We start from the raw sequence: 12,765 nt of genomic DNA, 5'->3' as shown, positions 1-12,765 counted from the left end.
CTTTTCATCTTTTTTGTTGACCTTATACAAACGAGCAGCTGGGAAACAAGGTATGGAGACAGTCTATAATATCCTTGGGGACAAGCCCATTGTTTCTGGTGCTTTCCTGGATTTTCATGTCCATCACTCAAAGCCTCACATTATATTTGTCTTGGTTTCTTACACCTACAAACATAACCAGTTCTGAAAAGGAAATGTCATTGTATCTATTTATCAGTGTGTATACTGTCTCCTTTCTAATAGACTGTATGCTATTAGAAGGCAAGAAGGGTCACTTTCATATGTCCATCCCCAAATTCAATGACTAGTCCAAAGTAGACTCTTAAGAAATTATTATTGAGTTGAGGCTGGGGAATTGGACTCCTTGAACAGACCTTTTTGTGGTCACTGGATCCTCCCATGTTTGACTGAAGTCAACAGACAATAATCGCTCTGTAAATATAACTCATGTTGTGAAACCCCTTAAGTTCTTTCTTTGGCAATTTCCTGGAAATGCAATCAGGTAGGGAGAGATATTGCCCAAAATGTCAAAAAGACATGTGTAAGCTTGTTTATATTGAGACACAGCAGGACATTTAAAATGAGGACAATGAACAGCTTTACTGCAGTGCATCAGAGAAGAACACATGGAAAGCCCTTTCTGAAACATTTTTGGCTGAATAAGTGACCAAGTGACTGGCCAGGGGACCTACCCGCCAAGGAGAGGAGCTATCATAGCCCTGTAGTTGGAAGAAGAAGGCAGACATTTTGCAAGGTCTTTTATTGAGAGGTGGTCACGGCAACAACCACAGAGTGGAGTGGCCTCACCTATTGCAGTTCCACATCGGACTGGTCTGAGGGGCATAAGGCCCCTGCCCTGATCCCAGGACGGACACTACTCACAGATCAACTCCCAAACACCTTCATCATTCTCGCCCTTATCTTCATCCTTTTCCTCTTCTTCTCCAAGCTGCCCTCAGCCTGGCCAGGCCTACACAAGCAGGAGGACCAACATGTCCCTACAATTCCCCAGGTCAGAAGTTGGATGGTCAGGGAACTGGACCTGAGAGCTGGAAGGCCCCATGAGGCAGGAGCAGAGTCCTTGGCATTAGCTGAGGCCAAGATCCTGGGAAGAGAGCTTCCCAACTTTGTCCTGCCAAGAAGAGAAAGAAAGGAAAGGAGTCAGTTGGGTCTGGGAAGAAATTTAAAACCTCTCTTTCCCAATCCAGAGCAAAAGACTCACCTGGGTTAGATACACAGCTTTCTTTCTTTTCTCCTAGAATACCAAGAGAAAGAGATGAAAGTTTTAATCTGAATTCATTGCTCCAAAAGTCTCCCCAAATTTGTCCTTTTTTTCTTCATATCCTGATATAGAATATCCCACCCACCCACTCCACTCCCAGGAGAGCCCTTTCTCCTCTTCCTTTCCTTTCTACAGTCTTTTCCTCCTCAAAGATCTAACTCTAATTTCCCTTCCCTCGGCTATCTCGTTCTATACCCTAGTTCCAGGTTCTCTATGCTGTGTTTAGAGCAGGTATCTCCTTTCACTCCAATATGGTTTTTGAACATGAGTCTCCTCTCTTCACTTGGGGAGTAAGTCCTCTGCTCCCACAAGTCTCACACAGAATCTTTTATTTGGAAGGACAGTCTAAAGACTGGACCACCTGATGAGCTCTAACCTAGTGAGAACAAACCTCTCTGGTGTTCGAGGCAAGAGGTCATCCAGTCTCCCCTTCAGTAACAGAGAACCCATTACTGTACTTCCTGAGGGAAGTCCAACTTTTGGACAGCTCTCATCATGAGGAAATATTTCCTGACATCAAGCTGAAATCTGTCACTATACCCAACTTTTCCCTTTTGGCTGGTACTCTGGCTTTTGGAACCAAGTAAAACAAGTCTGACCCTCTCCTTTAAGGACTTGAAGAACTGAGTTTTCATGTCCCATCTAAATCTTCTCTTCTTCCTGTTAAATGTGTCCAAAGTATCTAAGTGGAGATTGTATGACCCCATTAGGGGGAATGTAGGTTTTCCTGCATTGGAGATAGAACTAGAAGGACCCTGCCACTCTGAAATTTTAGAATTTGAAGAATATCTGACTCTGATTCCATGATCTTATGGTTTCTTCTTCCTTCCAAAAAAAAAAAAAGTATAAAATTGCAGATCCTCCAACCAGAAAAGAGCTTCCTATCCCTAACCAACCAGGAAAAAGAACTGACTTGGGAGTCTGAGGACCTATGACTTTGGGCAAGTCCTTTAAGCTCCCTGGGCCTTAGTTTATTCACATGTAAAATGAGAGGTTGGATTAACTGGCTTCAGAGGTCCCCTTCTAGCTCTAGATCTAAGATTCTAAGAATCCTCTAGGCAGCAATCCAGATAAGTAATTCTCTACCTTCCCTTGGAAGACTTCCTGGGATGGGAAACTCATTACCTCCTAAAGCAAACTATTCCATTTTGGAAAATGTCTTTTTTTTTTTTTTAAAGAAATATTTTCCTTATATTAGTCTGAAATATGTTTCTTTATAACTCCACCCCTCCACTGCTGCTCCTGGTTCCGCCCTTTGATGAAGTAGAATAAATCTCATCCTTCTACTACATGGCAGTCCTCTAAATACTTAAAGATATCAACCATAACAAGCAGTGTGGTTTAGAGAAATGGGCCCTGGATTTAGAGTCAGTAGATCCAACTCTTTTTTTTTTTTTAAATAACTCTTTTCTCCTTTCTTAGAATTAATACTGTGCATTGGTTCCAAAGTAGAAGAACAATAAGGGTTAAGCAATGGGAGTGAAGTGACTTGCCCAAGGTTACACAGCTAGAAAGTGTCTGAGACCAGATTTAAACTCTGTGGAACCACTTCGCTGCCCCTGAGACAACTCTTGGTCTTGCTTTTTACTCCCTGTGATCTTGGTTTTCCCATTTATTTTTTCTGGGTCTCTCCTCTATAAAGTGAGGGGCTTAGACCAGATGATAACAAAGTCCCCTTCCAGATCTGAATCCTTTGATAGTCAGATTAAGTTCTGCCCCCATCCCTTGACTTACTTCCAAGGTAGGCGCAGTTGAAGTGGCTGCAGGTCTGATTAAGGCTCCTGATGGTCACCAGGTTTCGGACCCCGTCCTGAGAGAAACCCGACACCAGGAAAATCTCATGAGGAGGGATGAGGACCTCTCGTTCTTCTGGGAAGACTGAAAAGGCTCGTATGGGAACTCCAAAACAAGTGCTCACGGTGAAGAAGGTCGCGTTCCCAAATCCCTGCGCCACCCCTTTCTCCTCCGAGGTGGAAGCGAACTGGCCGAGGCGAATGACGTCTCCCAGCTGCTGAGGCTGGAAGCGGAGGGTGCTCACGCCTCGGAACACTTCCTGTCCAAGGCCCTCCTGACAGCTCTTAGAAGCTCTCAGCAGCTGCAGGGCCTGCATCAGGTAGAAATGCAGGGCCTTGAAGGGGAAGTGCTTCATGTAGTCCTCCCGAGAGCTGCCCGCCGTCCTCACGGCCGAGTTCAGCTCCTGGTACAGGGAGTTGGATGAATTAGTGTAGACCATGATAGCCACAGCATGCTGGGTTCGGAAACCCACGGGCAGAGAGAGCCCCCTCCTCCGACTCTCCCAGGCAACTGTGGCAGCCCCCCAAGATTCCCGGAGCAGGGAGTGGTGCGCCATCTCCTCCTGGAGCAGATGGGTGGCCTCCTTCTCCATCTGCTCCTCACAGTCCAAGTAGGCATCATCAAAGGTGTTAGGAGCTGGGCCCAAAGGCACGACTGGCATAACTTGGGCCTATGGATTGGGGAAGGAGAAGTTGGAGAGAGGAAGAGAGAAGAGAGGACACACGGGGAAGGGGATGAGTTTGGGTCATTCCACGGGTGCCAGAGGAAAAGGATGGTGCTTCTCCTCAGAAACACCGTCTCTTCCTCCACTATCCCTAAGACTACCTGCTTGGTCTCTTGACCCCTCTTTGATACTGAGAATCTAACAAGTGTAATTTGAATTTCTAATTCTCTAAATGACATGGACATTGTGTGCAGGTGTGATGCTTTGGGGAGCCTTGAAGTTCTCTGAGCGACTTCTGCCACCTGCCATCATTGAATGACAGGAGCAGCCAGATACAAAGAAAGGTCCTAACCCTTCCAATATTGGTTCTAGACTTCCCTCTTGAAAAATAAAAGCCCTAAGAATTGTTCTTGAAATTGTCCCTTCCATTCCAAAATCCATGCTCTGGCAGAGGCACCGAAAGTTAGTTTTGGGAAGGATAGTATCTAGTCTACTTGATTAGGGATGTTCCTAAATATGCTAAATCCCTTGATTACCAATGGCTTTTCTGTTACAGGATTACAGAGGGTCAGAAATGACCCTCTAATGATCCTCTGAAGTTCATTTCATTTATGGTCTCCAAGAAGAGGAGGGTCAGCTTTCCTGAGCCTACCCCTGCCTTAGCTACTAGTTCCTTTCCTTGGTACAGTGTCAAAATATAATGGGAGTAAATTATTCCAGTTAGAGCATACCCTGTGAATTTCTAAGGCTGTGTTCCCTAGCCATTTCTGGGGAAAACATAGGCTCAGTTCCAAAGGGCTTGACTCAGATGAGACAGGAAACCCTAGGTGGTCCCTCAATCCCTACTCCCTGAAGCAATACATTCAGGAGAGAATAAAGAAGAGGGATAGAGGCTAATCTGCCTCCCCTTTGAAACTATTGGTACATCCCTACTTCCATGAAGGGATTTGAAGAACCAAGGGATCCCTCAGATTTTGTGGCTTCATCCCAAAGTGCCGTAGTCTCTCACAGTTGAGCACATGTTCCCTTCCCTTCTCTCACTAGCCAGGTCAAAGACTTTATATGTATATGTACTTATTATACATGTATGTACATGTAGGTATATATAATTGTTGCTCAGTCATTTTCAGTCATATCTGATTCTTCGTGACCCCATTTGTAGTTTTCTCAGCAAAGAAATTGGAGTGGTTTGTCATTTCCTTCATCAGGTCTTTTTACAGATGGGGAAAATGAGGTAAACAGGATTAAGTGACTTGCCCAGAGTTACGCAGTTAGAACATTTCTGAGATCAGATTTGAACTCAGGGAGATGAATTTTCTGGACTCCAGGTCCAGCACGGTATCCACTGTACCACCTAACTTTCCCATATGTATATGTATATATTGTATTTATTTAGACATATATCCATTGTTTCTCCTAATAGAATATAAGCATCTTGAGGATAGAGATTATTTAATTTTTTACTTTGTTTTCCCCAGCACTTCACAAGTAATTGGCACTTAGTAAATGACTGTTAATTGATGGATGGTGCTATTCCTCTCCCATTATTCCTTTTAGCAATTTATCACTCAAAAGTTAACAGTACAACGATACAGCAGTCAAAAAAACTAACCTGACTTAGAGTTTCATTATTAAGGACGCAGGACCCACTTCCTTAATGGAGGTAGAGGTGTGTGGATGATACTGCTCTTTTCCCTAATCAGACAAAATCCGGAAGATTATGCTAAATGAGGGAGAGGGGGCACCTTTTAGATACTACATTACCAAACTGGTGTGTGTCCAAAGGAGGGTGGCTGAGTCCAGGTGAGGATAAGCAATCATAGCTTTTTGAGGTTTAAGTAAAGTAACTAGGAGGAAAAAGCACAACAGGGACACAGAGACAGAAGTATTAGGCATATTTTGCTAGGATCCAGAGAGTAGACAATGAGCCAAAAGCCAGAGAAGTCACAGAAGGTAAATTTCCACTCCACAGAAGGAAGAATTTTTCAGAACTCAAGGCTGACCCATAGTGGAATGGATAGCCTACCAAAAGGGTCAGTTGGACATCACTGGAGGTCTTCAAACAGAAACTACATGATTACTTGTGGACAGATTCATTCTTGGAGCAGAGGTTAGGCTGGAAAATTAGAGGTCTCTTCTGGCTCTGAGATCATCCTCAATTCTGAGTTTATCATCCTTGCTGGGTAGACTCTAGAACAGCTCCTTGCCCCTATGATGGCTTGACTCATCGATAACTTCAATCTCTATCATAGAGTGGCATGGGAGAGGCAATGGGGAAGGAGAAAGAACATTGCCTCAGAGTAGTGGAAGCCCATGCAGGACTAGAGATCTCTTTATTCTGTGATCAAAACTGTCCATTTTACTTTCCTTATCCCCTCTATCTTTATTTTGGTCATGAACTCTTCTCCTCTCCATAGATCTGACAGATAATTTTTTCCCTTGCCCCTCTGTTTTGTTTATGCTATATTCCTTTGTTCAAGAGGCTTCAAAGCTGGGCTGTAGTTTGATTCAATTTGACAAGTATGAATTGGCACCGTGCCCGGTGCTGGGATACAAAGGCAAAAATAAATCAACACCTGTCCTTCACATGCAGCACTAATCGCCCTTAAACTCCCCACCCTCAACCAAGGAAACCTAGCACCTATCAGGGGAAGAAGAATCATAGTAATAGCCTGAGCATCCACAGAATTCATAGGAGTGGGCATTCAGTACGTTATGGGTCGATACTTGTTGATTGATTGATAATGGGTGGATTGTTCAAACAGAACTTCCTCACATATGTGCAGTGTTTTACTGTTTGCTCAATAATTGCACATCCATGATTTTATCTGATCTTCACAAGTCTTGGGATTATTATCTCCATTTTACAGTTGGAAAAGCTGATACCCAGAGTAAGTCACTGAAAAGAAGCTGAAACTCATGATTTCTGCATTTTTCAGAGCATTTTTAAAAAACAATAACCCAACCTTAGGAAGAAGGAATGGACCCAGGAGATGTTGTCCAGGATGCAGTTTTCATGTTCTTTGTGACAGAGATTACCAAAATCCTTATAGGATTTCAGAATTGTAAGGGAGCTCAGAAGCCATCAATTCCAGTCTACCCCTGAAGAAGAATCCATCCTAGGATACACTTGACTAATGACCATCCAGGTTTTGATTGAAGGAAGACCTTCAAGGAGAGGGAAACCTATGACTTTATGAGGAAATCCATTCCAGTTCAGAAGGTTCCACTTGTGTGGGCAAGTTTTTCCTGACGCCAAACCTAAATTTGCCTCCTACAACTTACACACATTACTCCTATTCCACCCAGCTCTGCTCTCTGGGATCAAATAGAGTATGCCTAATACTTCTTCTGCTATAGGAAATAGTTCTTCAAATACTTGATGAGAGATATCATATCTCTCCTTCTCCTCTACCTTCCAGGTCCTCTTTTCTCTCAGTTAAACATCACCATCTCCTTTAACTAATTCTTGTATGGTAGAAATTCAAGTCATTGACTATCTTGTTTGTCTTTCTCTATTCACTGTCCAGTTGATTAATGCCCTCCCTAAAAATGTGGCTTCCTGAATGGAATATGATACTTCATATTCATCAGGCCAAATATAAAGGAACTATTAGCTCTGTTTCTGGATGCTATGTATTTCTTAATGCAACCTAAGGATGCTTCAACTTTTTTGGCTGCCATACGACATGGCTATTACAGTTTTAGTCTGTAGTCCACTGAAATCCTCAGGTCTTTTCCAGACAAACTGCAATCTAGCTAGGCATCTCCAATTTTGTCTTTGTGAAATTGATTTTTTGAGCCCATGTGAGACCTTACATTTATGACTTTTAAACTGCTTTTGATTTTATTTGCCCCAGTGTTCTAGCCTGTTAAAATCTCTCTCTAATGTCTCTATAATCTCTAAGTCTCTAAAATATCTCTATAAAGAATTCTATATGTGTTAGTATCATCTGAAAATTTAATAAGTATGTCACTTTAGCCTATATTCAAGTCATCAACACAAATGTAAAAAACAAAACCAAACCCAGGACCAAGCACAGGTCTCTGGGACACTTCCCTACTTCCCTGGAGACTTTCTTCCATTTTGTTGTTGCACTATAAGTGAATGCACTTTGGGATCAACTATTCAACCAGCTTTGTACTTATCTAATTGTACTTCATTCTTTGCCCTTGGTGTCTCTGAGCCTTACACCAGGCATAGGTCAAGTCTAACCTGGTACATGAGAACTTCCAAGAGACACGCATGGTATAGGAAAATATAAAAAGAGACACCCAGGAAAAGTTACCCAGGAACTACCCCCACCCCCAAGCTGCAGTGCTCCACTGAGATGAAATTCCATCTAATTCTTGTTCTCTGGCTCTCCTAAAATAATTAGCTTGTATGATTTAGTCAAACTTAGAACCCCTTCAGGCATATCCAGTGTGGTGCCTCCTCTGGATCATTGCTGTTATTATCTGTATCCTGCCCCAACTCTCCTTTCCCCTCTCCACCTATATTACAGAATTAACAAGTCAGTTAAATCCTCCAGTTTTCAGAATACCTACATACCAAGCTAAAAAGCAAGGATTTCTTTTTATTTCCAAGTCTCATTCATCTCAGCTCCCTATAGTTCTCTGTCTGTGACAACCTCTCCAACTCTTCATCCTTCCCCTCCATCTAAACTCAGACCTGGACCAATATCCAGACCCCAAATCTTGTGAGGACCAACTGCTCTGAGAGGTGACTAAAGAGGAGAAAGAGATCATAAGGGTGGGAATCCCAGGAAGGGGTTGAGGATCCTGGGATACATAGTGGGTCTTAGGAGGGTTATGAAGGTCCAGTAATTACTCTCAGGGGAAGGCTGGGGAGGGGAGGGGAATGGTGATTTAGGGATTCTGAGGACATTGGAGGTCCAGGAAGGGTTTGAAGAGGAAGAGCACAGTGGAAATTCCAAGAGGAGACTAGGAAAGGGAGGCTAGGGGTCCAGGGGAGGAGGACTAAGAGGGATGGAGGGACCATTCATTACCTGTGTGAGGGGGCTGAGGCCCAGACAGCTAAGTGCAATCATCAGGGCGGGCAGCATTGTCCCTGGGGGAGACTGGAAGGAAAGGGAGTAACTTGTGGACATTGGGGGTGAATTTATGTCAGGGTGAATAGTTCTGATTTTTTAAACAATTACAAAAACTTTATGTGAGTGATTTTTCTATGCCCTCCCCATTTTGTAAGGAGAAAGGAGAAATGTATTAGTTATAGGAATAGGGTTTGAGGTACATAAGACAGTCATCCACTGGGAGGCAAGATATCTTTTGTCTACACGTCTAAAGCTGTTCATCCGGTGGTTTATTTCTTAATCTGTGCATTCTCTAACCTCTTTGAATAACAACTAGTGAACTCACTCCTGTCCTGGAATATGTGGAAAGGGGAGGCAAGGGAAGGAGAAGCAGGAAGTGAATGTGAGAACCAGCACCCCCATTTTGATGGCAGAAGCAGGAAAAGGGTAAAGGTGGTTAGGGATTGGGGCAGAAGATCTTGGAGTTGGGGGATCCAAACAGTCTCAGGAGCCAGGAAATCCTAGGAGCCTTGAGTTACAGCTGAAGGGTCAAGAAAGTTTAAAAAAATAATGAAAGTCCTGGAGCCAAGGGCTAAGGGCCAAATTCTTTTGGATCAGCCATTAAGAAGAAGCTGGGGTCCAGAAATGATAAAGGCTAGTCAATGAAACCTGAAGCTGTGGGTAAGCTCCCAGATGCTGTATGAGAAGACACAGCATTTCAGGGGTTGGGTAAAAGCTGTCAGGAGGCCAGTCAGGAGAAGTTGGCAGGCACCTGACCTTGCACTAGGACAGCACCACCCCAGGCTGCTCCAACAGAAAAAAGGAAAGAGAGGAGGAAGAGATCATAGCCTGGACAGACCCTTCCCCCGCTCCCTTCCTTCCCCACCCTCCAGATAGACAGAAACACACAGAGAGAAGAAATGAGGATTGGAGCTGAAGGAATAGAAGAGGGGAGCTAAGGAAAGAAATAGGGAGAGACCTTAGAGGCAGGGGCCAAGGGGTTGGTATTAGGGCAGGGCTAAAGAGAGTTAAACAGAAATGAGGATGAACGGTGAGGCCAAAAAAGACAGACTAAAAGGAAAGATTAAGAGGATGGGTTGACAGGCGGGGCTAACAGTCCGGAAAAGGGCGCGGTTAAAGAGAGGGAAAGAAGAATCTCGGAGGATAGAATCGAGGAAGTGGTCTAAAAAAGGGAAAGAAAGGAGGAGTTAGGAGGAGAGAATGAGGGAGGCAATAAAGGAGGAGGGGCTCAAAGTGAATAGAGGAACGGGTATTTGGCAGGGAGGGGGGAAATGGACAGTGGGGTCTGGGGCAGGGTGGGTGCTGCGGGGGTTGCGCGATAAGGGCTTTACCCCATCTCCAGGAGCGAAACCGCCCCGTGGGGACCCCGGTACCCACCTCGGGGCACAGTGCAGAGCGGTTGCCTTGGGACCCAGAACCTGGTAGATGGTTGGAGCAAGAGGAACGGAGGCTGGGGTCCCAGTCGATCCTCCCACAGAACCAGAGTGGGGAGGATAAACAAAATCCTGCCTAAGTATAGTAGGCTCCACGGTCCACCCATACCCCCCTTCCCTGCAACCTGACACTGCGGCCCCTCCTTCCCATTCCTGCTCCGGGTGGAGAGAGGATAGGAGCCAATTGTTCCCTTTCCCTTCCCTGTGTCAGGACGCTCCATGAAACAGGACAGTATCTCCACAAAAGACTGGAGGCTTTCTGAAGGCTAGCCTGGGTCTTCCGCTCGATCCTAGGGTTCCCAGAAAACCGGGGGCTTGAACTGAAGTTCTGTGAGCTAATGCACAATTCTCCAATCTGTACTCGTCCTCTCCCCCTCCCCCATCCACTGAGAGGGCGGAGGAGGGGCGGAGCAGGTGGAGAGAAGGGCAGTCTGGCTCTAAGAAGGAGGACTTTAATTCAACACCCTCACCCCCTCCAGTTGCCCATCCTGAAGCCTGCTTTCAGGCTCTCAGTAATCTCTTAGCCTCAACCAGGTGACTTCTTGTTTATAAACATTTCCTCCAGCTCCCTCGAGTCCTCGGTCAGTCCCACTATAAATAGACCCTGGGACAAGCTTTCTAGGGCCGCGCCAGAGGCTAATCAAAGAACTAGGACAATTAATGAGAAATTCTAAGCAGGCACATTCTGTCCCAACCTTCCCCAGCTAAAGTGCACTCTCCTCCTGGATACCTCCTCCTTCTCCTGGTCCACATTGCGCTCTCTGGACCCTCTCTGGTTTAGGCAGCCGTCTAATTTCCCCAACGGACTGATCTCATTTCTTGCATAGTTAATTAGTTCTCCATTATCGAAGATATTCAAGCTGAGGCTGGGCAATTACTCAGCTCCGGATCGGTGAGAGTTCTCCCCATCTAGCCCAGCCTCAAACCTACCATCCTGCTTTCCAACCATCATCATGACTCCCTTCATGAATGTAGCATTTCTACCTCGCCTCCCCTTTCTCCACACTAGCCCAGCGAACAATAATCAAATCAACACTTCCATTCCTGGAAAGGAGTCACTCAGTCGCTGAATGGCTCCATTCAGCATCCAGGCAACTTCCCAAATCAAAACGCCCCTCCCCGTCATCATTCCCCCTTCTTTATGTATTGTCTTCCCCTGTTATAATGCCAGCTTCTGGAAGTCAGGAACTGTCTGGCTTTTTCTGTTTATTCCCAGGACTATGCTGATTTCTGGCCCAGTGCAGGCCACAGTGTAAGTGCTAACTGCTTTTATTTATTGCTTTACATTAATTGGCAGTTATAGCCTTCAGTTAGTTATCAAGCATTTATTAATTCTGTAAAAGAAATTTCTGCTAAGGTATGAGCTGGGACCCCTGAAGTCCCTTCCAACTCTGGAATTCCAAGATCTTAAATCATCCTGTGATTTTGTGAGTCTTTGATGCTTGGTCGCTATGATTTTATTTTGGAGGCAACAATATTGAGAGACAACATTAGAATGTGGCATCCTTGAAATCAGGAGCCCTGGAATCTTATTTTTTCTATTTAACCTGTCTTCATGAAAATTTCATCCTTCAAAAGGGATAATTCTATTCTGTTTTTGATGCTCATGGAAAGGTAGTTACTGGATACAAATGATGGTAACCTTGTAAAGGAGTGACAACTCCATCTTGGACTTTGTGATCCAAAAGGAGAGAGAAGCAATCTGGAATGAATCTGCCATTCACACTCAATTTGAGAGCAGATTTCAGAATGTTCAGAGGAAGGATAGAACCTCTCTCCCTGGTCTAAAATTCTACAAGGGAAGTCTGCTTAGAGGGGACGCTCTCTGGGACAAAAGATGCAAAGACAGAAGATGCCAATGAGGAGGGGAGAAGGTGCTATCTAAGGAGATGCAAGGGTGCACTGGGAATTCACCAACCAAGTTAGATTTTCAAGAAAACAGATTTGGAATACAGGATAAAAATGATGTCATGGCAGGAACTTGTGAGAATAGTGTTAGGAGTGCCAAAGCTCAGAATGAATGTGACTGATGAGGAAAGCTAAGAAAAAGGGTATTTTCCAAAAACAAACAAACAAAAAATACAAAACTATATCAGGAAGATTCAAAGAACTAGGATTTACTGCTCAGTTTACATAGAATTAAAACAATGAATAATAAAGAAAAAACATAGCAAGTAAATTCTTATTTTGCTTATGTTTTCTCTGCCAAAGGGGAAGAGAAAGGAAAGAAATAAGTATTTATTAAGTCCCTGCTATGTGCTAGGCACTTTTTTCACTTTTATCCTCACAACAACCCTATGAGATGCTATTATCATCCCCTTAAAGTTGAGGAACTAAGACAGACAAATATGAAGGAACTCATCCAGAGTCACACTTGGGAAATAAGTGTCTGAGGCTAGATTTGAACTTAGGTCTTCATGACTCCGGGTCTAGGACTCTATCCATTCCACTATTTCACTGCTAAAAAAATAGATCCTTAGACTGGAAAAGATATGGCTAATAAGGAAGTAATAATAATTGAGTAATACTCAAAATAGG

At 44.2% G+C, this 12,765-nt stretch overlaps 1 protein-coding gene across 3 annotated transcripts; it reads right to left on the bottom strand.

The window, feature by feature from the left end:
• Window positions 1-581: 581 nt before the first annotated feature.
• Window positions 582-10,286, bottom strand: ART5 (ADP-ribosyltransferase 5). 3 transcript variants are annotated; one of them, XM_044668099.1, is made up of 5 exons: window positions 10,172-10,286; window positions 8,750-8,821; window positions 3,017-3,746; window positions 1,223-1,255; window positions 582-1,132 (listed from the first exon to the last, which is right to left on the bottom strand). In XM_044668099.1, the coding sequence occupies exons 2-5, from the start codon at window positions 8,804-8,806 to the stop codon at window positions 1,029-1,031; spliced, it is 924 nt and encodes a 307-aa protein (XP_044524034.1). In that variant the 5' UTR covers window positions 8,807-8,821; window positions 10,172-10,286; the 3' UTR covers window positions 582-1,028. The 3 variants fall into 3 exon arrangements, with proteins under 3 accessions (XP_044524034.1, XP_044524033.1, XP_044524031.1); XM_044668098.1 differs by lacking the exon at window positions 10,172-10,286 and adding an exon at window positions 5,353-5,435 and having other exon boundaries at window positions 8,750-8,795; XM_044668096.1 differs by lacking the exons at window positions 8,750-8,821; window positions 10,172-10,286 and adding an exon at window positions 5,505-5,985.
• Between the last annotated feature and the right edge of the window lie 2,479 nt (window positions 10,287-12,765).

This window comes from Gracilinanus agilis, chromosome 3, assembly GCF_016433145.1.
Source record: "Gracilinanus agilis isolate LMUSP501 chromosome 3, AgileGrace, whole genome shotgun sequence".
NCBI classification, from domain to species: domain Eukaryota; kingdom Metazoa; phylum Chordata; class Mammalia; order Didelphimorphia; family Didelphidae; genus Gracilinanus; species Gracilinanus agilis.
The sequence above is the reverse complement of the archived record's forward strand: the minus strand, read 5'-3'. Positions and strand labels throughout refer to the sequence as shown.